Source organism: Panthera leo, chromosome D2 (genome assembly GCF_018350215.1).
Source record: "Panthera leo isolate Ple1 chromosome D2, P.leo_Ple1_pat1.1, whole genome shotgun sequence".
NCBI classification, from domain to species: domain Eukaryota; kingdom Metazoa; phylum Chordata; class Mammalia; order Carnivora; family Felidae; genus Panthera; species Panthera leo.
In genome coordinates this window covers 44,663,681-44,689,859 of record NC_056689.1, presented here as the reverse complement: position 1 = coordinate 44,689,859, position 26,179 = coordinate 44,663,681, and the positions used below count along the sequence as shown (strand labels likewise).

General features: G+C 56.7%; 2 protein-coding genes across 2 annotated transcripts; one reads left to right on the top strand and one right to left on the bottom strand.

Moving 5' to 3' along the window:
• Window positions 1-3,308: 3,308 nt before the first annotated feature.
• SNCG (synuclein gamma) lies at window positions 3,309-7,913 on the bottom strand. The gene is made up of 5 exons (XM_042908192.1): window positions 7,655-7,913; window positions 6,788-6,829; window positions 6,346-6,473; window positions 3,850-3,921; window positions 3,309-3,607 (listed from the first exon to the last, which is right to left on the bottom strand). Exons 1-5 carry the CDS (start codon window positions 7,773-7,775, stop codon window positions 3,587-3,589), a joined length of 384 nt encoding a protein of 127 aa, XP_042764126.1. The 5' UTR covers window positions 7,776-7,913; the 3' UTR covers window positions 3,309-3,586.
• Window positions 7,914-8,796: 883 nt separating this feature from the next.
• MMRN2 (multimerin 2) lies at window positions 8,797-25,630 on the top strand. The gene is made up of 7 exons (XM_042908903.1): window positions 8,797-9,114; window positions 17,961-18,089; window positions 18,182-18,288; window positions 18,388-18,468; window positions 19,203-19,355; window positions 19,522-21,258; window positions 24,175-25,630. Exons 1-7 carry the CDS (start codon window positions 8,951-8,953, stop codon window positions 24,558-24,560), a joined length of 2,757 nt encoding a protein of 918 aa, XP_042764837.1. The 5' UTR covers window positions 8,797-8,950; the 3' UTR covers window positions 24,561-25,630.
• The last annotated feature ends 549 nt before the right edge of the window (window positions 25,631-26,179 follow it).

Here is a 26,179-nt window from a genome sequence, read left to right as displayed (position 1 = left end):
TCAAGGCTGGAACTGACATTAATAATAGCAGCTGCCTTTTATTGAGCATTTACCTTGTGCCAGGCTCTGCCCTTAGGCTTTTCAGCCTCTTGTATAATCTTTGTAACAACTTGGTGAAATGAGTTCATGAACTCACCTGGCAGGGACTCGAATCCACGTGGGTGGGCTGTAAACCCTAGGGCCCTGACAACAGGCAACCCAGCTGTCCTCACACACTCAGCCTGGACACTGTAGAATGGCCGTCTGTCCTGCCGCCACTGGGACCAGGCAGGCTCAGGACGGAGAGGGTCGAGTAACTCCCTCTCACAGAGAGCCAGTCACTGGCAAGCGCTCCTGGGGGAGGAAATAGCCCAAAGTGGAGGGGGAACAACGGAAGGAGCTGCAGGTGCGCCCAGACCAGGGCGCAATCTAAGGTCACCAAAGCCCAACGAGTTAGGCAGGAGGCGAGGCTCAGAGAGGGCAGGGACGTACCCCGGTCCACACAGCGAAGAAGCGGATGGCCAAGCCTCAGACCGCTCAGTTAGCCTTTCCCTGGATGGAGTGCACGCAGGACAGACGTGGTGGCCACGCGGGGGCGCTGGGAGAGGGGTTAGAGACCTGGGCGTCAGCAGGGGAGCCAGAGATCCCGAGGACAGCAAAATGACCCAAGAGCCGTGACCCCCTGGAGCTCAAGTGTGCACGTAGGGCCTCCACCCTGCATTCTCCCACTCTGGAGCCCGCCTGCGCAGCCTGGAGGCCTCCACCGCATACCCTTTCTGCTGTGGGTGCTGCATCTTAACCCTCCCTTTAATGCCTGCCCTCTGATTCTTCCTCTCCGGGCCTGTCTCTGCGTCTCTGTGGAAGCTTCTCCTATTCTGGAGCTCTGGGGAGGCCTCCCCTATCCAGGTCCACTCCGCTAGGGCATGCCCTGCCTCTAACAGTTGGTGGCGGGGAGAGGGTGCGGGGAGGCGGCAAGGAGAGGCCCGGGATAAACCTGGGAGCGGCAGCTGCGGTGTGGGATGTCTGGAGGCACGCGTGCACACACAATGAGAAGGATTAATGGAGATAAGGGCAACCCTGGTCAAGTAGAAGGGGCAGGCACTGAGATCAGAAGGGGGGAGGGGACACCACGCCCTGAAGAATCCAGCCCTGCCACTCCCCCGCTCTTCCTGGCCTCTGGCAGGGCCAAGCCCAGAGCCCAAAGGCACTGCAGGAGCCAGATTGCTGCCTGGGGGACTCCCCGGAGACCAGCCTAGCCCCTGCCCTCCTGAATTCCCACCAGTAGCACCAGTCTCTTTGGCCAGAAGGGTCTTTTCACTGCAGCAGTGAAAATAGCAGTGACTATTAAAGTTATTCAATGCTGGTGCTGGTCCCAGTGGGCAAGAACAAGACAGGGAGGCACAGTCTGGCCCAAGCAGGTGACAATAGAGACAGCTGGTGGTTCTAAAGCAGCAGGCACTGCAGTCATACCTCTTGGGTTCAAATACCCCTTAGGGCAAGCCCATCTCTCTGAGCCTCAGTGTCCCCATCCTTGATGGGGAGGGGGAAGACTATAACAGAATCTCCTCAAATGCTATTGTGATCATTTAAATGGACTGAAGGATGTCCAACACTCAGCCCAGCACCCCACAGTTCACCTGGGGCTTCTCAGGTGAGGAGAGGGGTAGGGAGAGATCAGTTGTTCCTCTAGCGAAGTCACGTGCAGCTGCAAGAGCAGAAAGCGCATAACATGGGTTTAAAGGCTAAGAGCACTGCAGGTGCCGTGGGGCAGGGAACAGGCTTCCTGGACAGGGTGAACCTAGATGTTTGGCATATGACCCCAGGAACAGGCCCTGAATATGTGTCTAGGGTGGAAGTCAAGCAGCAGGGACCCTCCCAGGTTCCTTCAGCTGAGGCAGAGGACACTGGGAGCCTGGTGATGCACTGTCCCCAGGGGCTGGGTCTAGGTGTCCCCTTCCCCCTGATACCTTATCGGGCTGGCTCCTCTCTTTCCCTTACAGTCCAAAGAGCTCTCAGGCACACCCAGGCCCCAGACGGACTCCTCCTGGGCATGCACAGGACTGCTTGTGTGCCTGCATCTGGGTCTGGAAGCAGGGAAACCCCTGACTGCCCTGAACCTCCTCCAGACCCTTCACTCCTCCCATGGTAGGTTTGGGGGTCTGGGGGACCCGCAGCCTCCTGCTCCTCTCAGCCTCCACAGCAGTGGGTGCCCATGGCCAGCAGACTGGGATACACTCCTGCTCGGCTAGGCTCAGCTGGGTTCCCAGCCCCCAGGGCTGCCTGGGACCCCTGCTCCCCACCCCTGAGGCAGTATGGGAAAGTGCTGTGGTCTCGGGAGTGTTTGCATCAGGATGTGGACTGAAGCTCTGGCTCTGGCATCCAGGGCTGGAGGCATGGGGCAAGTCACTTAGATGCTCTGAGCCCAAACCGTCTGGGCATCAAAGGGGATGCAATCCCCCCACTGCCTATGAGCGAGCCCCCCAGGGCATGATGCCAATAGTCCTTCGTGTAGGATACCTACCAGCCGGATCCCCAGGTGGTTTTGAAACATCTGCCATAAGCACCTGAGCCCACCCGGTCAGGGTGGCCGGAGCAGAGCATGGGACTTAACTGGGTGGCTCTGGAGCCAGGCCACCTTGCCTTCTGCCCGGTCTCCGCACCTCCTAGGCTCTGTGCCCTTGAGCAAGGTATTTAACCTCTCTGTTCCTCAGTTCATTCTCAGGAACACTGGGGTCACACCCCGGGTTTGTTCTGAGGATTAAATTAGGTAAAGAGCTCGAGGCTGGGAGGAGCTCACTTTTACTACTTTCGAGGCGGAGGCTCACTCTCCTGCATCTCAGCTGTCCTTTTTTCTAACGATACTTGACAGGACTTCGTGCCGAAGGACAGGAAAGCCCAGCTCCAAGTGGTGGGAGCTTGAGGCTGGGTGGGGCCAGGCAGGAGGAGCCATGGGGTCACAACCTTTTGTGCTGAGGAGGACTCAGACAGGTCTTGCTATGGGTTTGCACTTTACATCTTTGAAAGTTACCATCTGTTCCAGGAGGGATGTTAGGTTGTCTGGGGGAGCCAAAAGCAGGGCAGCTTCCTCTATTATAAAAGGCAACTGGTGCAGGGGCCCTGAAGGCAGTGCCTGTGTCAGAAGGTTCTCGAAATGCCCAGGGCATGCCTGGAGGGTACCTGGCTCCAGACCTGCTTCCCAGACCCACCGGCAGGCTGGCCTGGCTCCTGTTCCTCGGGGCAGGGTCGGGGGGAGGGTGTTGGGGGGGCAGTTGAGCGGGGGTGGGGGGTAGGAGATTTCTTCATGAATGAGGCAGCACAGTAAGGAAGCATGGGCATGTTATGGTCAGGAATGAGGACTTGAGTTTTATTTGGAATCATTAAAAACAAAAATTCACAGCAGCATCTGTGGGGTCAGAAGGACCAGGGGGCAAAGCGACTGATTAAGGGAGGTGAGGGAGGTGAAGGCAGTGTAGGAGGACAGGCCCTGTGGGTGGTCAGGTGTGGGAACATGGGCAACCCAGGTCACGCTCCAGGGCTGGGCAGTCCTCATGCCCGGTGGGGTCCAAGGCAGAGGGCTCTTCCTCCTCCATGGCTGACTTGCATCCCTCTAGTCTCCTCCACTCTTGGCCTGGGAGAGAGAGTGACCTTCACACACAGCTCCAGGCTCCCACCCTCAGTGGCCACCCTGAGTGGGGTGGGGCTGGGAGTCATCTCTGCCCCTCCGCCCTGAGGAGCCTTTCATGAAGGGACCTCACATTCAGGCTGAGGGGGCTGCAGAAGGTCACAAGGCTTCCCTGAGGGTTCGGGGGACCCTGGGAGGGAAGCAGGATTGCCCGGGTACCCTCTGGTCTCTGGGAGCCCAGCACCTACCTCCTCAGCCACTTCCTCTTCCGCTTTGGCTGCCTTGTCCTCCTGCGAGGGAGCTGGTTGCTCCAGGTCCTCCTGTGAGGGAGAAAAGGGGATGTGGGACAGGGTGGAGGGTGCAGAGGCCCCAGCTTCTCTGCACCCACGGCTCATCCACCTGGCCTCAAAGAGGAGCAGAGGCCCTTATCACCTTGCTGTATGTGGTGTGTCATCACCAGACTAACCAGAGGAGCGACAGAGCCTCACGTGAGGACCCACAGCAGGGGCTCTGATGATGCCGAGGTCTTATGGGGGCACCATGTATCTTGGAGCCCAGCTTCACACACCCCTGAACTAATGTGGAGTCTCTGGGCAGTCTGTGGTTGGGCCTTCTTATGGAGGAGGACTGGTGGGGTGGGGTGGAGTGAAGTGGGGGTGGGCCATGGCCCTGAAGCCCTAGGCCTGACCCCACCCTCAGTGTCCCTGCATCATATGATCACACACTCTTGTCCTACTGAGCCCCCAAATAGCCCTAGGAAGAGGGGTGTTTTTACTGTTCACACTGAGGCCAGGGAGGCCACGTATCCAGCTAAAAGCCTCACAGCTCAAAGCAATGGGGCTGGTAGAGATCAGGTTTGGCTTGCTCCAGGCCCATCCCTATCCCTAGTAGCAGCTTTCTCTCTCCCTGCCTCCTGGATGGGCTCCGGGCTCAAGCTGGTCCAGTTGGGGCCAGCAGGCATTATACAATCCTCCCCACTTCCTGTCTCCTACCACCTTACCCCCGCTCAGACACGTGCCTAAGGTGACCTGCCCGGGAGGTGGTCGAGTGACAGCTGTGGGCAGGGCCAGACTGGGTGATCAGCCTGGATCCCGGTCTTAGCACCAACCTCTGGAGGATTCTGCCATCTCCATGCTACTTCTGGGACATCCTTGGTGGATTGGGGCTTAAATGGGCACTGAACTCTGTCAGTCACAGTAGGGACAGCTTTCCAGGCAAAGGGTAAGTGGCCACAGGCCAAGCCCTGCCACCCAAGGCAGATGCATGAGGCCAGTGGAATGAAAGGGCTGTCAGACAGGCAGTGCTGCATCCTTCTATGGTTCACTGGAGGAAGAGTTGTGACTGGTTTCTGGGTGTCACCAGGAAATGTCTCCCTTGGGGCAGCTACCCCCACTCCAGGCCCTGGGGTGGCTCCATGGGCTTACCAGCCCTCCTTCAAGGCCAGAGAGGAGTGCCCAGGCTCCCTCTCAGAGGCCCAGTGGCAGCCTGACCCCACCCCAGTGCCTCCTTTGCTCTCCCGAGCACCTATGGGTCCTGCCCGGAGGCACAGATGATAATGGTATAGTCTCCTGCCTCTGTTGGGTGCTCACCATGACCCAGGTGTAACAGTTTCGTGGGGGCCATTTCCCTGCACGATCACACAATGTCATAATGAAACGGGGACGGTCACCCCCTCCCTTGTTACAGGTGAGGTAATGGAGGTGCCAAGGGGTTAAGTAGCTTCCCAAGGTCATATAGCTGGCAAGGGGCAGAGCTGGGAATGAGCAGACCGGTTGCCAGCTCCAAAGACGTGGAGAACCTGTGCTGGCCCCCAAAGTGGACGCCTAGGCGCTGCCTCCTGGCAGGGGGGCCCCCTCCCCTTCCTCCCATCTGCTCCCTGAAGCAGGGGTCCTCATTGCTGGGTGCCTCAGAGCGGCCCATGCCTGGCCCCCATATAAACCGGGCTCCCACCACGGCCTCACACTCATGCAGAATCTCTCCGAGCACAGGCCCTGCAGCCAGGCTGCCCTGGGAACCCCAGGCTTGCGGGACTAGCCCCTGGGACCTTGGGCACATAACGTAACCTCTCTGGGCCTCATTTCCACACCCGGTCTCTGCAGATTCTGTGCCGATTGAATGAGTTAATACGTGTAAAATGCTTCAAGCAGAGCCTGCTCTGTGGTGGGTGCGGGAATAGCTCGCCTAGCGGGCCTCCACCTCCTGGGGGCGCCCAACTGTGCCTGCGCCCTCTGCACCTGGCAGTCCACGGGGGCACACGCCCTCGCCCGTGCACAAAAGTGGAAGGCGGGGTCAGGACCCTCGCTGCTTTGTCACGAGGGGGCGCTGCTTCCCTGCTCCTCCCACCAGGCCCTGGAGGGAGGCTGGACAGCAGGCCGGTGGGCGGTGACTTTGGCAGCTCCAGCCTGGTGTCTTCTGCCCCGGAGGCCGCCTGTCACTGCGTGAGGCCCACAGCACCCTGCTTTCACTAGTGAAATGTGGTACCTCCCAAATGCGGAGCCTCAAGAGGACGTGGTTTTGAGCCTCACTTTCCAGGTGGGCCCCAAACTGCCCCCCTCACAAGAGGAATTATGAGGGTTCTAGGTGTTAATGGGTGTGAGAAACACCAAGCACAGACCATGGACCCCCTCAATCTCTGCTTCCCTATATGTCATGAGGCAATACTGCTTTCTCCTCAGCTAGCCTCTCTGGGGCCCAGGAGAAAGGATGAGACTGGCCCGAGAGCCAGGGTCAGGACTGGATCTCACCTTTCGAATCACTCCGGAGGTGATGGCGATGTTCTCCGCCTCCTCCACCGTCTTGATGGCCACTGTGTTGACGCTGGTGACCACGGCCTCACTCACAGCATTGGCCTGCTCCTTGGTCTTCTCAGCCACTGCAAGAGGACTCTGGCTGGCCGTGGTCCTGACCCCTCCTTGTCCGGGCCTGGCCTGCCCAAGTCAGGCTGAGCAACCCCTTTCTCAGGGCGCTCAAAACTCTGCCTCTACTGGAGGCCCTGGACTGCGCCTTTCTCTGACTCCGGGGGAGCCCTGATGCAGGAGGGGCACCCTGGGTCTATCTAATCTCATGTACATGTACAGCTTAGGCTTCTAGTTGGAGGGTAGGAGGACCCTGGGCTTGAGCCTTCAGTACCAGGTTGCAGTCCCTGGAGGTCCCAACCCTCATATCCCCTGGTCCTGGGCCCCTTACCTGAGGTCACACTCTGCACAACATTCTCCTTGGTCTTGGCTCCTGGGGAGGAAATGGAGGCATCAGCCTACTCCTCCTGGTGTTGGGAGCAGGGTGGTCAGGGCAAACACACAGAACAGCTGAACAAGCTGTGGGGTTAGTAGGGGGGTGAGGTGGTGTCTGGGGGGCCGGCAGTCCCTTCAAAGGCTGCTTCCTGCTGTGTCTGGAGGAAGGGGATGGATGGGAAGTGGATAGGACAGGACAGGGGGATGAGAGAGACCAGGCCTGAGGTAGGGTCCAGGCCCACCTGGGTGTGGTCTGGGCCTCGGAAGCAGCAGCAGGATGGAGCTGAGTCACCAGCTTCCGAGGGGCTGAAGGGGGTGGGGTTGCACAGGACACTGGGGCTCAGGCTCCTCTCCCCTGCTTACCCTTCCCTCTGAATAGGGTGGGGACCTGGGGCTCTGCTGCTGAGCACCTTCCTGCTCTAGGCTCAAGCTGGCTTCTTATCTGAGCACAAGGGCCTGGAGGGGATGCTGGCGTGGGGGACGCTGGTCTGCATCTGTGCACTCGTGTGTGTGTGTGTGTGTGTGTGTGTGTGTGTGTGCAAACAAGCGTGTCTGAAGGCCGAGTGCCCCTCTTGCTGTTCTGCTTCAGAGACCCTGGAGCCCTGAGGAGGTCAGAGCAGACACTGTGGGGTGTGGGGGATGGTATGCAGGGGGATGGGGTGCTCCAGGGCGTGGAGACCCTGACCCAATGGCCAGGGCCTCATCCCCACCCAAAATGCCCCCCTGGGGCTGGGGGAGAAGGTTGGCCTAGGGTAACCGGGCACCCCCGCCTCTGGCCTCCCGGCCGCTGCACCCTGCCACGCCCTGCTTCACCCAGACTCACCCACATACATGACCCCCTCCTTGGTCTTCTCAGCTGCTTCCGTCACCCCTTGCTTGGTCTTCTCCACAGCGCCCACCACACCCTCTTTGGCGATGGAGAAGCCCTTCTTGAAGACGTCCATGGTGGTGGGCAGTACCAGGAGCCTGACTCTTCCAGTGAGCTATGGCTAGAGCTGGCAAGAACGCTGCTGCAGCCGCTGTCCCCGCTGCTGCCGCTGCCTCTTACTGACGCCCATGAAATATTGATGATGCGGCGGCGGCGGCTGGCTGGTGGGAGCTCAGCCAGCAGGCCAGGGAGGGCGGGGGAGGAGGCCCGCCCTCACCTTCTCCGGGGGTTGGGCAGTGGGGTCCGGCTCCCCTGGCCCCTGCTGCCCAGCCCTTCCCTCCTGCCCCCTGCCCTCCAGGGAGTGGCGCAGGGGGCTGGACACATCCTAATCCATCACTGTCCCTCATTCATTCGCTGCCCTGCCCACCCACAGCCTGGCTGAGTGCTCTCAGGCCTGGGGCTGTTGCGTCTGTATACATCTGGGACAGAGGTGGTCAGGCAGGGGAGGCACCTTTGCTACCAGCTTCTCAGGTAGGGCAGGGGGGCAGGGCCATGTAGGCCAGGGGTTAAACAACAGTGGCCAACTTCCCAGACCGGCCCGGCCTGCCTGGCTACTCACTAGCACCGTGGATGCCCCCACGTCCCAGGGTTCCATCAAGGGCATCAAGGGCAGTGGGGGAGATGGGGCAGAGGAGCACACAAAGGGCTTCCCAGTGTCCTGGCCTCTGGCTAACACTGTGTGACCCTAGGACAGCTTTCTCTCTCTGAATCTCCGCCCACCTGCTGGCTCCCACCCACAGCCCAGTGGTGAAAGGCGCTGAGTAGGCACGAAGTGCCCCTCGCTTCCTGGCCACCAGCATGGATGGGCAGCAGGTTCCCTGAGACTGAGCCGACCGCTTCCTGCAGACCCACCTCGAGGCTTGTGCTCTTCTCCTGACTCCTATGGGGACGTGTTGGTGGGGCCACCCCCCTGTGTGTTCCACACCTCCAGTGTCCCTGACCTGAGTCCTCTTAGAGAGGCACAGGAACCGGTCTGAGTTGTTGGCTGCCTCTGCAGGGGATGGTGGAGGTAGCTAGGGGGGGTGAGGGGGGTGCCGGACGAGGCTCACCGGGTGGGCCGGCCCAGGCCACTTCCTCTCTTTGTTGTCCCTGTGCTTTCTTTTCCTTCTGAGGCTTAACTTGAAGACGACGTCAACATCACCAGCAGTGTGTGGAGTCACTTGCTGCGGCTGAGCCCGTCCCACGGCCAAGATGATCCTGACGCTGCTGCTTGGTCTCGGGGGGCCCCTAGGCTGGGGGCTGCTGGGGGCCTGCGCCAAGGCTTCAGGTAGCAGGTTCTCTGATCCACATAGCTCAAGGCCGCCTGCGGTCTGGAGGGCAGAGGCTGAGGATATCGGCGGGGACCCCGTCAGACGGTAAGGAGGACCTCCACCTTGGGGGGGAGGTCATGGTACAGGATCTGAGTCCCAGCTCAGCCAGAACAGAGTCTCTTGGAACCTCAGTTACCCACCTGTGAAATGACCTAATATTATGTACCTGCTGGGGCCGGCTGTGAGGCTGAATGAGATGCCTGGTGTCAGACTCCCTTCAGGAGGCCACCACCCCTCCAAGCCCAGACTGGGCACCCCAGGGCCCAGCCTAAGGACCACAGGAAGTTCCTTACCTGGCCCATGACAGGGAGCAACCTGGAGGTCGGGCAAGAGCATTTCTTGCCATCAACCACTTAGCAAGGGGTGATGAGGGGCAGTAGTTCCAGAAGTTTCCAGCTGGCCTGGCAGTGTCTCCCCTTCTTTGAAGTAAGTCAACTGACATTTGAGCCTCCGTGAGGCTGGCCTGGCATAAGTCATGGAAGAGAGACACTCCTGGGGACTGGATTTTTATCTGAGTGCCCAGGAGGACTGGTGTGGGTCTTCAGCCTAGCCCTGGGAGACAAGCAGTGAGCAGACAGGGTACTCTGCCCTATTTACAGACAAAGAGGAAGCCACGGCATCCAGTGAGTTCTGCTTCAGTGCCCCCCTGGAAATGAGTGGAATGGTCTTGTGACTGATCCAGGACACCATTTCCCAGTCTTTTATTTGTCCAGACTCAGGTGCCCCTGCTGATAAGGTGTTGGACCTGTGGGTTCCTCCTCGGGGTGCTCCACAGTCACAACAGCAGGTGCCCTCATGGGGTCCCCCTTGGGGCTAGGCACTTTGCCGGGTGTTAGCTTGGTTAATCCTGCCAACAGCCGGGGTTACAGGGGAGGAACCCACGGCTCAGAGAGACTAAACACCTGACCCACGATCATACAGCTAAGGGGATCTAGAACCAGGATCTAGGTCTGACTTCAGAGCTCATGATCTGGTTCCCGAGCACTCAGAGGCAGCCCCACCCCCTAGACGCACTTTATATGCCTACCACACCCCCGACCACAGACACACACACACCAGACTTGGTGAGGGTGTTTATATGGGTTTGGAAGGTGAAAGGGGTCAGTTTACACCCACCCAGAGCCTTCCACCTGGCTCCCTGAGATTCACTATCACATTAGCTTATGGAATGAATCTGCCTGGGACAGTTGTCCTATAAGCTCTGACACTTCAAGGTGAATGTGTTTGTTGGACACTTTCCTGAAAGTGGATTTGGCCATGGAGAGGAAAGAGTAATAAGCAAGTGCACACTGACTCTCAGGGAGGGAGGGGCTGGCCAAGTGGGGAGGAGGGGGCCCATCTCTGCCCCACCACCAGGTCGGCTCAGGGCTGGGTGGAGCAGGTGATTCTTGGTGGGGGGCTCCAGCCACCGAACTCTGATTTCAGGTGTAAGAACCAAGCCTCCCTGCCCCAAAGCTCCTTTCTTCAGTGACCTGCTTCCTTTTGATAAAAGGGAGGCTCAAGGTCCCAGGTGGATCAAAAAGAGGTAGGAGATACCCCTCTTTCTCCTTACCCCATTGGCTGTGGGGAGAGGCTTGTGGGCTGCGCTCATCCACTCCCTGGGTGGTCCCAGTGTGTGCACAGCATGTGCAGATGTACGTAGAAGGGATCCCCAGCCCAGGAACACCCGGGTTCCCAGGGGAACCCGGGGGGTCCCAGCAGGCCTGCTAGGTCTCCTTCCCACAACCCAGAAGCGGCAGTCCCCACAGGCCCAGCCCAGGTTGTCAAGGCCTCCAGAGGGGCTGGTGTGAAAGGAAGGAAATCCTGCTCAGCTTCCTCGGGCTGATTGCTTCCCGTGCTCTGTAAAGGGACAGGCGGAAATGCTGCTCCAGTCTCCCTCCTGCAGCAGGGGAAGGGGAGGCGGGGCCCCTGCACCATCATCGACAAGACTGCTGGGCCTTGGCCCCCCACACCTCTTTCTGGAGCTCCAGGGCTATGGCAGGCCTTGGATATGGGCCCAGATTAGACCCTTTGCAAAGAGAAGTTTGAACAGAACAGTTGGGTACCGGATGCCTGGTCCCAGGGTGGAGGCAGGACGTGGTTGAATGCTCCCCCTGTCCCTGGGTGCCCTAGTCACCCGTGTATTTGGACTCCGTGGGGAGAAGGCTCTTTGGATGCCCCCTGGCTTTGGTAGGAGTGGGACAGAGCGGCAGTTAGGAGGTAGGCTTCTCAGAGCCTGCACTTGCTCCCCCTGCAGGACTGAGCCTGCGTTGAGGACCAAGCTGAGCCCTGGGCAAGGTGCCCCATCTCTACCTGTCATGAGAGCTCTGCTCTCTCCACTTTCCGTGCTGTGAGGCTCAGAGGGATGGGGATGCCACCCTGGACCCCACAGCTAAGTGACTGATCAGAGCAGGGGCCTGCAACCACCGGGCTGCAAACTCCAGGTGTCTTCTGTCCTGTCTCCCCCGGGATGGTGGTAATGTAGGGAGGCTGCTCCCAGCAGCCCAGCTGGCCCTGGCCACCAGCATCAGCTTCTCTTGACCCATGTACAAGTAGGTAGCCTTTGTGATTTTTTTGCAACTGAGAGCTCGTAGCCCAGAGGAGTCAAGCATACGGCTGGAGGTCACACAGGAGCAGGGTGGAGCCCAGGCCACCAGCCACTGCCATGGCTGTATCTCCTGCACCTGTTCCTGTTGTCAGAAGCACAGGGCCCTGGGCACACTCAGGGAACTCCCACTCTGGACACTGAGTGGGCTTCAGGCTCCTCTGCCAAAGCCCCTTTCAGAGACAAAGCCCTGCAAAATTCTCCCCTGGAGTGGTCATATTCACGGCTGCCTTCAGGGTCTCAGAAAGCAAGGATACCGAGAACACACCCTCCTTCCCCAGAAAGCCTTAAGGACTTAAGGGGCAGTCAGAGGTGAGGTTTACTGGCATTTAAGTGTCCCACTGGACAATAGCAGCAGCACATCCATAATTCAGAAGGCCCCAGCTAACAGCCCTTTCCCAGCTAGAGGCTCCTCAGCCTCCCACGTAGCCCCTCCCTTTGCCCCCAGGGAGGGGCCGGAAGTGGGAATCATCTCCACATTTCCAGGACTGGGGGAAGGGCCTTGCTCAAAGTCAACCTGAGTCCGGGAAGGGGGAGGGGAGGAGGGCCCAGGCTTCTCATCTCCCATTAAAAGCTCCAAAGGGGTCAGCAGACGCTCTCCTGACTGGGGCAAGGGGTCAGGTGGGGGCCGTGTCAGAGGCTCAGGGTAGCTCAAACCCAGCTGGCCCCAGGAGACGAGGGTGCAAAGAGCGCCCAGGCCTGAGACCAGGAGGCAGCGAGAACAATGGGTGCCTCAGCGAGCCGGGCTGGGGGCTCGGGCGCAGAGGGCCAGCGTGAAGCTGCCAGGAGCTGGAGGAAACCAAAGCAAAGGTCAGGAATGTTCCCAGGGCTTCTGGGCCAGGGCCTGCACTGTGCCAAGGGGGTTGGGCCGCCAAGGGAGGGGGAGTGTGGGCAGGGAGAATAGCTGGAGCCTGAGGTTTGGGCAGGTCAGGAGAGAAAGTTCCTGGGCAGGAAGGGTGGGCGGCACTGCTTCCGGTTCCAGGAGCTCCAGATGGAAAGTCCCAGTCACTCCCTGGCAGGCTGGACCAAACCCAGTGCGCCGGGGCACAGGCCTTCTGGACCCTCAGCAGCAGTTTGGAGCAACGAATGGAACTGTGCTTTGAGTGGGCGTTTCTCAACCTTGGCACGCCTGGCATTTGGGACTGGCTAATTCTTGGTTGTGGGGGTGCCGGGCTGTGCTGCCCACATTGCGGGGTGTTTAGCAGTATCCTTGGTCTCCACACACTAGATGCCAGGCACTCCTCCCCACTCCTGGTGGTGATGACTGTAAAGGTCTCCAGAGGTTGACAAATACACCTAGCGGCAAAATCACTTCACCCCCTGCTGAGAACCACTGGTTTAGAGAAACAATTTTCCCCAGGCCTGAGCCCAAGTTGCAGAATTTCCAGGGAGCCCAGGGTGGGGGTGGGGTGGGGACTGGAGTTTCTGGTCCTGGAACAGTCCATGAAGGTGGCCATCTCACCCGTGGTCCTTGAACTCTGGACCCAGCAATTTCACAGTCTCTCTCTCTCTCTCTCTCTCCCCGTGTTGAGTGAACAGTCTTTGCTTAAAATCAGGGCCAAGTCCACGGGCACGTGACTTGAGCAGTCACACAGGGTGCACCCACAGAAGGGCCCCACACTTGGTTTAATCTTTATTGTTGTACCGTATTTTTATTTTGCACTGGACACTACAGATTATGCAGTTAGCTTTGTGTGAAATATCTACTATCTGTTCCTTTGCAGAAAAACTGCATGACCCTTTGGGTTAGAGTCAAACCTTCTACAAAGTTTGTTGACATGACCAGAAGCCCCTGCCCTCACTGGTCCCCACAGGCAATAATTTTCAACTATTTAGGTGATTCCTTTGGCATCCGTCTCTATATCTCTAACTAACATGTTTATATTGCTGCTTCTTTGGGAAGTTCTCATTCCCACTCCATACCCTAACCCCAACATGCACGCATAGCAAGCATGCAAGAGCACACCCATGTGCATATGCACGTGCACACACACACACACACACACACACACACACACACCCTATCCATCATCCTCCCACATTGTCATTTTGAGTGATTACATTCATGTGACTATGTATGCTATTCAGAGTGGAGACACTTCATACTTTTGGTCTTCCCTGGAGCAAACAACGGTTTCCATTTTTTTGCTTCTTTTGCTTAGTTTCCTGCGTTTCTGTCACTGTTCGATCCCAAACTCTTGGCCAGTTTGTCCACACCTGCTCTCCCCTTTCATCCACGTCAGGTGTTTGACTACCTGTGTGTTCTTGGTGATTGCTGGTCTCAGAGCTCTAGCTCCGGACGCTGGCCCTGCACCCACTGCCCATCGTTGACCTGGGCTCGCCTGCACCGTCTTCCTGGGGACTCCCTTCCCCTCAATTCTCTGATGGAATTCCTGTCTCCTGATGCCCTGCTTTCCTCTTTCTTGGTACCCTGGCTTGTGTCGGTGGGGCACTTCTGGCACAGTGGTACCCTGTCCTGGGCTGTGACTTAGAATGCCACAGAGAGCTTTAAAATGTTGACGCCCAGGCCACAATCCCAGAGAATCTTGCTTCATTGACTTGGAGTGGAGCCCAGAGGCTCTTCTTTTGAAAGGGCCACACAACCATTTTGATGTGAAGATTTGATGGCAAGATTGCAAACCACTGCTCTGGTAGCTCCCTGATGTGGGGTCCTGGGGCAGGCAATGTTTTGAAAACTAGTGTGTTGAAAATGTTTTTATTCTTGCTCTCTTTGCTTTGACTGATAGTTAGGTTGGGTATAGGATTCTAAATTGGAAATATTTTTCCTTCCGTATTTTGAAGGCAGTTCTCCACTGTGTTCTAGTTTCCAGTATTGCTGTTGAGAGGCTCAAGGCCATTCTAATTGCTGGTGTGTGTGTGTGTGTGTATGTGTTGATTTTTCTCTCTAGAAAGTATAAAATTACCTTCATTCCCAGAGTTCTAAAATTTCATGATGATGTGAGTTTATTTTCATCACATTGTGGGTAATTAGTGGGCCCTTTGCATCTGAAAATTCAAGTCCTTCACTTCTGTAATATTTGATTTTTTTAATAAATGATTTCCTCCTTCTGTTCTCTTTCTGGAACTCCTGTTATTCAGATGTTGGATTTCTGGTGTAGACCCTGGGTCTGGAGTTCTCTCTTGTCCAGCAAGAGAGCAGACACAGGTTTAAAATGCAAGAGAGGCTAATGTCTGGGAGGAGACAAAAGCCCCGAGTAAGGGTCCTTGCTCTGTTTTTATTAGGATCAGAAGGCTTACAAGCATGATGGATGTGCACAAAGAGACAATGAAACCGTGAACATTAATTCACAGGCATGAGGGAAAGGGGGTTTTGAAGATATGTGTTGTTAGGGGTTTGGGTCAATACGAAACAAAGTCCTGGTGCCAGGCGGATGGTTGTTTACAGCAGGCATGATGCACCATGTCTGTTTATCTTAGCTAGCTTAGGGGACAAGACAGACAGAGCTTGCTACCTCAGGGTCAACAAAGCACCTTTCTTTTGCTAATTAGCTCCACTCTGGGCAACTTTGCCCTGCTGCCCTGCCTGCTGCAGTCTATAGTCCTGTTTACTGTTTACCTATTTTGGTCCTTCCTTCCTGTGAAAGCAGCTTTCTGCTATTGTACTAAGTTGGGGAGCGTTTCCTCCCTGAATACTTAATCTTGTTTACTATTCTTGGATGCTTTCATCCTGAGGTTTCCTATTTCTATACCTTTGTTCTATACTGGGGGCGCTTTGCCATGTTTACCTAATCTTGTTTACCTAATCTTGGATGCTTTCATCCTGTGGCTTTCTATTTCTTTATGCCTTGTTAACCCGTTGGTGCAAGCTCTGGGAATTCCTAATCTTATTCCCCACAGATTTCCAACACTGGTCTTCAGTTTTCCTGAGCTTTCCTCTCCTGTTTTCTTTTTCCCTTTGCTCTTCTTTTGGGGAAATTTTTTGAACTTTACCCTCTAACATTTTCATTAATTTTCTTTTGCATTTGTACTGTTATATTTTAAATTTCCAACTGTTGTATTTTTCATTCTCTGTATGTGCTTCCATTAAAAAATTTTTTTTAATGTTTGTTTTTGAGAGAGACAGAGTGTGAGTGGGGGAGGGGCAGAGAGAGAGGGAGCCACAGAAGCTAAAGCAGGCTCCGGCTCTGAGCTGTCAGTACAGAGCCTGATGTGGGGCTTAAACCCACGAACCACAAGCTCACGACCTGAGCTGAAGTCAGACACTGAGCCAACTGAGCCACACTGTATGGCATCCCTATATGTTCATCCTATTTTTTAGTAGTTTCCTGTTCTTGTTTCTTGGATGCAGTAACTTCTCTTATAGATCTGGAGCTGTGAATACAAATTTGGGGGACTTCTCTGCACAGTGTTGGTTTTCTCCAAGTTGATTTTTTTTCCAGTTGTTTGTTTTTGATCTCCCTCTTTTGTACTAGAGATTTTTCTCAGGAGTCATCTTGGACATCTGCCCACTTGAGAGCAGACAAAGAAGCCCACTGGAAGCTGGATGTGTGGATGGGTCTTTCTAACCTCTTTTGTCATAATGTGCTCTGCTGGGCTATTTCACTGGGGGAGCCCCTGATGTCATTGTTTTTAGGTCTTTCCTCTTGAGTGGGGTCATTTTCCCGATGGGCTTTTTCAGTTTGCTACCAAGAGGGTAAAGGCTGGCTGCCAGGCTTTTGGGAGCCAAGCAGGAAGTCAGGCTGGGGGTCTCAGCCCTCAAGACAGATATGGCCACTCAATTCCCCTCAATCCTACCCCCTGCCCTCCTCAGCAGAATCCTGGTGTGGTGGTGCCTGGTGGTCCCAGGACAGAGACCAGGTCCAGAGAATAAAATCCTAACCTGATGGCCACTCCATCTCCAAGGCCCTCGAACACTGCCTCCTAATATCTGACAAGTGTGGCATTTCTCTCCACATCCACCACCATCACCCATGGAACCTGCCAGAATCTCCCACCTAGATCCCTGACACAGCCACCTATACCTCGCCTCTCCCTGGCCTTTCTGAACCCAGGAACCAAGGTGGCCCTTTCATGTGTGACGTCTCTGCTCAAACCCCTCCACAACTTTCTGTCCCTTCAGGACACAGTCCAGCTCCTCCGTAGGAGCTCAAGGCCTCCACGTTCTGGCTTCTCCTTACCTCAGCAGCCCCTTCCCTGCCCCAACCCTCTGCATCTCAGTGGGCCACACATCTCTGGCACAGTTCCTGGTGCCAAGTTATCATCTCCTTCTGAAAGTCTCCCCGGGTCCTGGCACCTTCCACACCATCTGAGATGGCCTGCTCTCCCTGGGGACCCTGGAAGGAAAGGTCCGTTACTCCATATTGGCACTGAATCCTGTTCAGCTTGAGCCCGGCACCCAATACCCAAGGGGTGCTGAGCTGAACTGAGCCCTGGAGGTCATTGCCGCTTGCAGCACTGGAAAGCTCCGTTCTGGGAGCTGATTGCTGGGGGAAGGACCCTCTGATCTATTCTACTGACCCCATCAAACCTGCCAATGGGTCAGTGAGCTGGGGCTGTGTCAGCCATGAGCACCCCCTGCTCCTGGGACTTGCAACAACATGCACTCGTAAAGGATGTAGATGGAGAGGCTACCTCTCAGGCATTCAGGGTGCTGAATGTGACCCCCAAACTACCCTGTAGGCTCTTTCCCAGAGAAGGGGCTGCTCCACTCAGCTGCCATCTCCCACAGTTGTTTGAAAGTCCATTTCCATAATGGCCATAATGGGGAATGGCCAGGGAGCAGGTGTCCTCCCTGCAGCCTGGTCTGTGGTGAAGACAGATGTGAGCGTAACAGGGCAGGGTGGCAGTGATCGCCGAGCACTTGTCAGGATCCTGGCACTTGGTACCCATCCGCCCACTTGGAGGAGGGTATTATGATCTCTATCTGATAAATGGGAGAGTGGAAACTCCCTAAGTGCTTCACTCAAAGTCAGAGTGCGAAGGACTTGAACCCAGGACTCTCCAGCCCCAGCGGCATGATGCTGCTTCCCTGGCACCAACAGAGACAGCGAGAGGCCTTCCTGGCTCTGTGTGATTTTGGGGGTGTTTGTCAACCTCTCTGTGCTGGCCCCTGGAAGCCAGTGGAGCAGGTGCCCTTGCAGGCAGGGTTTGTGGAGCCTTTGTCCGGGGGCCGAGGGATAAATAATGCAGAGTGCTCCCTTCTCAGGATAATGGATTCTAGAATCCCAGGCATTGGGTGGGGCAGGGAGGCAGGAGTGGGGCACTGGCACCGCTGTTGGCATCTAGGAAGGGTCATGTGGGACCCGGGTGTGGCTCAGTAGCCCTCTCCTCTGGCTTGTTTTTCCAGTAACTGGTGCCCTTACCAGAAGTCTAGGCTGGTCACCTTTGTAGCTGCTTGCAAAACAGAGAAATTCCTTGTCCACTCACAGCAGCCATGTCCACAGGAGACTCCGGACTGCCAGAAAGTCAAAGTCATGTGAGTGGGGGCAGGATGGGGCAAGGGGGGCCACCCACCCAAGTCCTACACTGGCTCACTCTGGAGTCACTGAGCTGGCCATCTTTCCCCAGGTACCGCATGATACACAAGCCGGTGTACAAGGTCAAGCAGAAGGTTCTGGCTTCCGTGGCCTGGAAGTGCTGCCCAGGCTTTTCAGGCTCTGACTGCCGACACTACGGTAGGGCTCCCTGTGGCTCCCTCCCCTCCAACCTCTGACCCAGAGGTCAGGCAGCTCCTCTGACCTGTGGTGTCAACATCTGTCGCCTCCTCTCTGCAGATCCCACGGCAGTCCTTGAGCCCGAGGATCCAGGGGATGGCCTCCAGGAGTCTTGGGATGGGCCAGTCGGCTTTGAACCAGGTATGCTGCTTTCCTAGAAGGTACAGGAGGGGCAAGCAGGCAGAAAGAACCCACATGCCCAGGCCATTTCAGGAAAACTCTGTGCCCAGAATCAGCAGGGGTCCCTCTGTGGCCCTGTATCACCCTACCCCCCACACCGAGGGCAGAGCCGCAGGGCCCTCGGTCACTGCCTGTTGGCTAAGCACACACACCCTTTCCCTTGACTGCATTTTCTGGGAAGGATAGCTTCATCCGGCACCTGCCTTGCCCCTTGAATGGGACAAGATCCCATGGCCTGGAAGAAGCTTTCCCCCATGTCTCCTAACCAGGGCCAGGAAGTCGTGCTGGCCTTGGTGTATAGTCAGCACAGAACCACCAAGAGGCACCAATTGTGAGGCCTTTCAAGGCTGGACCACGGCCGACGTGGCAAACAAATTTCATCGTGCGGTGAACTCCTACTTTTAGACAAGGGCTGCCTAGGATGATTGTTGAGAGGCCATGTCCACACAGCTGAGGACAAAAGTGTGCCATGACTGATCAGGCGTGTCTGCTGTGGGTGCCCAGTGAGGGTGAGGGCTCAAGTGCCAAGCATTTCCCCCTCTGGAGCTAAAGGCTTCTGAGCTCCCGCTCACAGGACGTCAGCATGCAGCTCCCTGATATTTCTATCCAACCCTGGAAATTTCTTTCTCCGTACCTCACGATCTGCCCAGGTCTGGGGAGTGAGACCTCGACACTTATCCCTTGTGTGTCTTCAGGCCACCTGGCTGCAGAGATCAGCGACACCATGGTGCCACAGGAGGATCTCCAGAACGACATTCACCAGGTGGCAGACAGCCTCCCAGGCCTGTGGAAGGCGCTGGAAAGCAACGTCACAGCTGCGACCATGGAGGCAAATCAGACAGAGCCTGGTGAGTGGCAGGCTCCAGGGGTGGAGGAACAGCCTGTTCACAACTGAGGGGAGAGAGGAAGGCGGGGCAGGAAGGCCCAGATCTCAGAGGAGCCCCCTCTGGTCCCTGCCTGGGGAGGGGTGTCTGGTCCTTGCAGGGCTTGTGTACAAATGTGTCTCTGTTGCAGTGCTTCCTGGCAGATCCCTGGAGCAGGTGCTACTGCCCCACATGGACGCCTTCCTGCGAGTGCATTTCAGCCCCATTTGGAGCAGCTTCAACGAAAGCCTGCACAGCCTCTCCCAGGCCATAAGAAACCTCTCTCTTGACGTGGAGGCCAACCAGCAGGCCATCCGGGGGGTCCAGGAGAGCACGGTGGCCAGAGCTGACTTCCAGGAGCTTGGTGCCAAATTTGAGACCAAGGTGCAGGACAACGCCCAGAGAGTGGGAAAGCTGCGGCAGGACGTGGAGGAGCGCATGCACGCCCAGCACCTCTCCCTGCAGCAGTCCCTCTCCGAGGTCCACGCGGATGTGGACGCCAAGTTGAAGAGGTTCCTTAAGGCCCAAGGGCCCGTGGGGACCAACGGCAGCCTGGTCCCCGTGGCGGCGGGGGCAGCGGCAAGGCCAGAGCCCGAGAGCCTGCAGGCCAGGCTGGGCCAGCTGCAGAGGAACCTCTCAGCGCTGCACGCGGCCGCCGGCCGCAGGGAAGAGGAGTTGCGGGGCATCCTGGCGGACATGCAGGCCACCCTGGCGCAGCACGTGGAAGAGATCAAGGAGCTGTACTCGGAATCCGATGAGACCTTCGATCAGATCAGCCAGGTGGAGCACAAGCTGTTGGAGCTGCAGGTGAACCACACGGCGCTGCGAGAGCTGCGGGTGATCCTGATGGAGAAGTCGCTGATCATGGAGGAGAACAAGGAGGAGATAGAGCGGCAGCTCCTGGAGCTCAACCTCACCATCCAGCACCTGCACGGCACCAACGCCGACCTCATCAAGTACGTCAAGGACTGCGACTGCCAGAAGCTCTACTTGGACCTGAACGCCACGCGGGCCCTGGAGGAGGCGCAGGTGGGCCCGGACGAGCGGCGCCGGCTCGAGGGCTCGTCCCTGCAGGCCCTGAGCGACGCCGTGGCCGCCCTGTCGCGGGCGGTGGACGAGCGGCGGGCGGAGGGCGAGCGGGCGCGGGCCGACGGGGCGCGGCTGCGGAGCCAGCTGCGGGCGCTGGACGGCGAGGCGAGCGCGCTGCGGGCGGCGCACGGGGAGATGCGGCGCGAACTCGGCCAGCTGCACGGCTACTTCAAGGCCCTGCTGGACGACGCGCTGCGGCACGAGGCCGTGCTGGCCGCCCTTTTCGGAGAGGAGGTGATGGAGGAGATGTCCGAGCAGGTGCCCGGCCCGCTGCCGCTGCGCTACGAGCAGATCCGCGTCGGCCTGCAGGACGCCGCCAGCGGGCTGCAGGAGCAGGCGCTCGCCTGGGACGCCCTGGCCGCCCGCGTGGCGGCCCTGGAGGCGGCGGCGGAGGCGGCGGGGGGCCGCGATGCGTCGCCGGGGGAGGCCGGCGGGCGGGTCCCCGCCGGGCTGGCGCAGGAGCTGGAGCGCCTGGACGCCGACCTCCAGAGGGTGGGCCGTTGCTGCGAGGCCTCCGGGGTCTCCTCCCTCAACAGCTCCCTGGAGGGCCTGCAGGAGGCGCTGTCCGCCACCGAGCGCGACTTGGAGCAGCACCAGCGCCTCTTCCACAGCCTCTTCGGAAACTTCCAAGGGCTTTTGGCAGTCAACGTCAGCCTGGACCTGGGGAAGCTGCAGGCCATGCTGAGCAAGAAAGGGAAGAAGCGGCAGAAAGGTCTGGAAGCTTCCCGGAGGAGGGACAGGAAGGAAGCAGAGCCCAGGGCGGATGCACATATCAAAGGGCCCGTGCTTTGGGAAGCAGGTGAGTTCCTGAGAGGGGGAGGGGTGCGGCTGGGTAAGTCAGGGAGGACAGGGCTGGCTGCTGGCAGCTCTTTTGCCTCGGAGAAGACGGGATGAAAGAGAACAGGGTGAGCATCCTTCAGGGGTACTCAGGGCCCGCTTTGCCCAGATCCCCCTTTCATTGACGGCCAGGGGCCTCTTAAGCTACCGGAAGTGTAAGCAGGTAGAAGTCACCAGAACCAACCATCAATGAGCAGGCAGAGGCCCTCCATGTAAACGTTTGAGGCCCATATATACACCACGGAGCTGTCTGCCACTCAGCCACTCGAGCGAGGAGGGGGATGCCTCCCTTCCCCGCAGGCCACAGCCTCAAATCTCTCCGTCCCAGCTCTTCCCCTCCACCCTGCTTCACCCCGTGTCTTTAATCAGCTCCCCTGTATACAAATATGTGACTAGGGACTGGTGTCACCGGCCATGGGCAGCACTCGGCAAGAGGAGAATACAGGGGAAGGCCTTGGGCCCTGAAAGGAGCTTGTCCTGCTAACATAGTAGACCCATGTTGCTGCTCTGCGCCAGGCCTTCCGTGGGCTTTGCCACGCGGAGTCATCATAACAGCTCAACAGTCCGTCATCACTGCCATCTTACCTGAAACTGAGGCTCAGTCAGGGCAAGTGTCCTGCTAGTTCGTACAGCTAGTAAGTGGCACAGGGAGCCCTGAACCCTGTCCAGCTGTCTCTAGGATGCTGGTTCTTCTCCTGTGAAAGGCCCTTGACGACGGGTCCCTGCAGGGCCCCGGGACCCCGGGCCTGGGAAGCTGGCTCTGAGGCTGATGTGATGTGCAGCCAGCCATCCTGGCCCCTCCCTGAATGTGGCCTGGGGAAGGAGACCACTAGACTCCGTGCCTCAAGTGACTCCCCCCTGCCAGAGAGGCTGGCCCTGGGGCTATGGCCACATCCTCATCCAGACACAGGACTGAGTACAGGGCTGCTATCTGGGCTGTCTGTATGCTGGTGTAGCCTGGCATGTGGGAAGTCTGAGGATCCCATCCCAAGCTCTTCCTGCTCCTGTCATTCTCCATCACGGCCCTGGAGGCCTTTGTGTGCCTGGGGGCAGTGGACCGCCTCTAGCACCACTTCCTTGTCTCAGTTTCTCCCTCTGTAAAATGGGAGAATCACTTTGTGCCCTGCAGGGAAGCCCACTGTCAGTTTTCCAGCTAGCAAATCAGTGAAGCACAGCCTTTCAGCCTCCTGCGAGGCAGGCTGGGCCCTGGGGGTCGGTAAGGCTGAACTCGGGGCGGCAGGCCGGCTGCAACATGTGGAGAGAGTGCCGAGTACCGGCAGAGGGCGCGCCGGGCGGGCATTCCTTCGGCTGGCCGAGCGCCCCACCTCCTGGACGCTGGGGGAACTGCAGAGCCAGCAGCGGGCCTGTGATCTTCCACAAATGGGAAGGCTATTCCAAACTTCCTAATTCTCAGAAAATCTTCCAGAACTAAAGAAGAGCAGAAATTTGACATTCACAAAACTATTGCTGGACCGGGAGCCAAAGAGCTGGGGCTGTAGGTGGGATCAAGTCACTAACCACTATGCCGCTTGCCCCTCCTTTAGGCTTTGGTTTTATCCCCTAAGAAATGGGAAAGTTTGGTCTCATCTGAGAGACAGAGAGAGAGATACAGAGAGATAGAGAGTTGAGGGAGCACGTGAGGAACATCACCTCATTGGTGCCAAGGCCAGTGTCATGGCCAGAACCCCAGTGGGACTCACCCTTCCCGTCTCCTGGCCCTGTCCTCCCCTGCCTGAGAGTCTTGGCCAGGCAGCCAGGTTGGCTCCTTCCTCACTGTACGCTCACCTCCCTACGCAGAGTGGCTCCTTCTGCCTTCAAGCCTGCACGTGGCCCTGGCAGGCCTCACGCCTATGTTCTCTTCGTCTCGCTTGTCCTCCTATGGCTGGCTAAAATGCTTCTTTCTTTTTTTTTTCTTAAAAATTTTTTTTTACATTTATTTATTTTTGATAGAGACAGAGCACAGGTGGGGGAGGGACAGAGAGAGAAGGAGACACAGCATCTGAAGCAGGCTCCAGGCTGTGAGCTGTCAGCACAGAGCCCGACGCGGGGCTCGCGCTCACAAACAGTGAGATCATGCCCTGAGCCGAAGTCGGATGCTCAACCGACTGAGCCACCCAGGCGCCCCTAAAATGCTTCTTGCAATGGGAAGAGCACCAGAGATCAGGAGATCCAAAGACAGCTGCCAGGGTGGTAATTTATGATCTGTGTCACCTGGAGCAAGTGCTCCCTCTCTGGGCCCGTGTCCCCATCTGTAATCCTGGAGCTCTGTGCAACGGTTGGAAAACGTTAAGATGACCAGCTCGGAGAGTTTTCTTTTCCAGCCCTACCTGCTGTCCTGTCTCTAAGGACTTGTGCCAAACAAGGAGGAAGGACCCTTCAGGGTTCTCTCATCCTCGAGTCACCAGCGTTAGCATTATTACCTTGAGGATAGGGGTTATTTTCTTTTGGAGAGATCTCAAGATCCCCAGTAGGTGGCAGTAGTCTGGGAGTCGGAGACCCGGGTCCTGTCCCAGCTTGCCATTGGCAAGCCACGTAGCTTTGGACAACCGGGTAAGCACTCAAGACTCAAAGTTTCCTCAAAGAAGGGTACTTACCTCTCAGGATGCTGGAAGGAAAAGGGAGCAAAGGAGGAAGTGCTTTTTAAAAACGTACACCAGGAGAGACAACAGACTTGTATTTTCCTTTCTCTCAGTGACATGGTGAGTGCTGGCCCGTTGGCTCCCACTCTCTGAGGTTGCTATTGGGAACACGTAGGGTATCTAGAAATAGTGGCTTATTCCTACTGTTAACAAGGTGAGAAAGGCAGGTCTCAGGGTTTAATTTGCCGTCTAAGGGAGTGAGGGATTGAGTCACTGAGCGCTTTCGTCCTGCATTCCAGGCTCCCCTGTAGCCTTCTACGCCAGCTTTTCAGAAGGGACGACTGCCCTGCAGACGGTGAAGTTCAACACTACCTACGTCAACATTGGCAGCAGCTACTTCCCCGAACATGGCTACTTCCGAGCCCCCGAGCGTGGGGTCTACCTGTTTGCAGTGAGCATTGAATTTGGCCCAGGGCCAGGTACGGGGCAGCTGGTGTTTGGAGGTCACCATCAGACCCCTGTCGGTTCCACTGAGGAGCGGAAGGGCGGAAGCACGGCAACAACCTTTGCCATGGCCGAGCTGCAAAAAGGCGAGAGAGTGTGGTTTGAGTTAACCCAGGGATCCGTAGTAAAGAGACACCCGCCAGGCACGACATTCGGGGGATTCCTTATGTTCAAGACCTGAACACTGGACATGGCCCCGACCAGACGTTGCGGACTCGCCCAGCTCTCCTTGGCCTGGAGCCCTGGCCAGGGGTGGTCTGGAGACCATCCAGCCGGTCCAGTTCTTCCTGGAAAACTTCTGCAAAGACAATGTGGTGTATGTGGCCTCCCTCTAGATGCACTGGGTTTCGCTATTTCTTACTGACGAGAAGCACCGGAATACTCCTCTCTGGGCAGAACCCGGCCCGGGACGGGTGAACGTTAGCTTGGCGCGCCTTCTGAGGCGGCATGGCTTGGACTCCGGCTCTCTGCCACACCCTGTGTTTTACGGCATCTTTGGTGTGCTGCTCCTCCTGGGGTTGGAAACTTGAAACCTTTCTCCCGCTTCTTCTCCCTGACCTTATGCCAGAAAAGCGTTCTTTCCCGGAAGGAACGTTCCACACGGAGGTGACATTTTAGACAATGTTGGAAACCAGTCTCTACCCCACTACAGGGCAGTAGGAGAAAACCAACCTGTTTGGCCTTTACTAGCAATGGGGACAAAGGCCTCATTGAGTGACCAAAGGAACAAAATTATTATCTTCTCTTCAGTTTTAGCCCTTCTTTGAACTTACCTGTAGCCTTAATTTCACTTCTTTTTCTCCTTGCCGCCAGAAGACAAAGGCCAAGCATGCCAACGTGAACTAAAATGTGTACAGCCTTTACCTTTTTTTTTCCCCACTTCCTCCATTAGCTAATGAGCGCCCTCATTCTTATTAACATCTCTCACCAGGAAGGAGGCTGAGGGAGGAAGTAAAGGAAGATGGTCAAAATCTTCCTCAATAATGATCAGCTGTGGAATAAAGCAATGCCCTTCAAATCTCTGCCTGGTTTACTTGTGGAGAGCAGAAAGATTTGGTAAAGTAAGTAGAAATGGAGGAAATGAAACTTTGGGATAAATGGGACTCTCATCATTCCGGGCCGTGTTTGACTTCACGACTTCAGTTAAGTTCCACATAAAACACGCAAGAGTCCTCCACGGTAGGCGGTGATGTGAATCTTGGGAGGAGACAGCACAGCCCAGAGTTGCCCCTATTCCCGCAATATCGATATATGGTTTTCAAAACATTACAGAGCCTGGAGCAAACTGGCTTGGGAAAGCCGTCATCGAATTGTCAGGAAATGTTTGTAGGTGTTCAATATTTGGGGTTTTTTAATTAAAAAAATTTTTTTTTTTTTTTAATTTTAGAGAGAGAGTGCACGCAAGCAGGGGAGAGGGCCAGAGGGAGGGGGGAGAGAGAGAAAGAGAATCCTAAGCAGGCTCCGTGCTTAGCGCACAGCCTGACGCTGGGGTTTGATGCCACAACCCTGGGATCACGACCTGAGCCAAAATGAGGAGTCAGACACTTAACCAACTGAACCACCCAGGAGCCCCTCAAAACTTGTTGAACACACTTCCCCATAAGCAAATTGGATTGGACTGGGTAGTGAACAAGGACGGGAGTTGGTTGTCAGGGTTAACGAGGTTCTCAGCCCTTCTCCTTGTTTCCTAAGGGTCATTAATTCAAACAGTTGTCCCTCAGAATTTATTTACCACTAAGCTCTGTGTGCTCAGTGTGCTCAAACATTAACGTTCAAAGAAGTGTGCCAGGCCGTTCTGCC

Bases quoted from the DNA above. Each gene is read 5' to 3' on its own strand.
- SNCG (XM_042908192.1), bottom strand. From the start codon at position 7,775: ATGGACGTCTTCAAGAAGGGCTTCTCCATCGCCAAAGAGGGTGTGGTG. The intron at 6,474-6,787 runs GTAAGGGGCCCA...GTCCTCTTGCAG, and splicing joins TGTGCAGAGTGTGACCTCAG to TGGCTGAGAAGACCAAGGAG. The intron at 3,922-6,345 runs GTGAGATCCAGT...TCTCCCTCACAG, and splicing joins CCTCCGGAGTGATTCGAAAG to GAGGACCTGGAGCAACCAGC.
- MMRN2 (XM_042908903.1), top strand. From the start codon at position 8,951: ATGATCCTGACGCTGCTGCTTGGTCTCGGGGGGCCCCTAGGCTGGGGG. The intron at 9,115-17,960 runs GTAAGGAGGACC...TTGTTTTTCCAG, and splicing joins GGCGGGGACCCCGTCAGACG to TAACTGGTGCCCTTACCAGA. The intron at 18,469-19,202 runs GTATGCTGCTTT...GTGTGTCTTCAG, and splicing joins GCCAGTCGGCTTTGAACCAG to GCCACCTGGCTGCAGAGATC.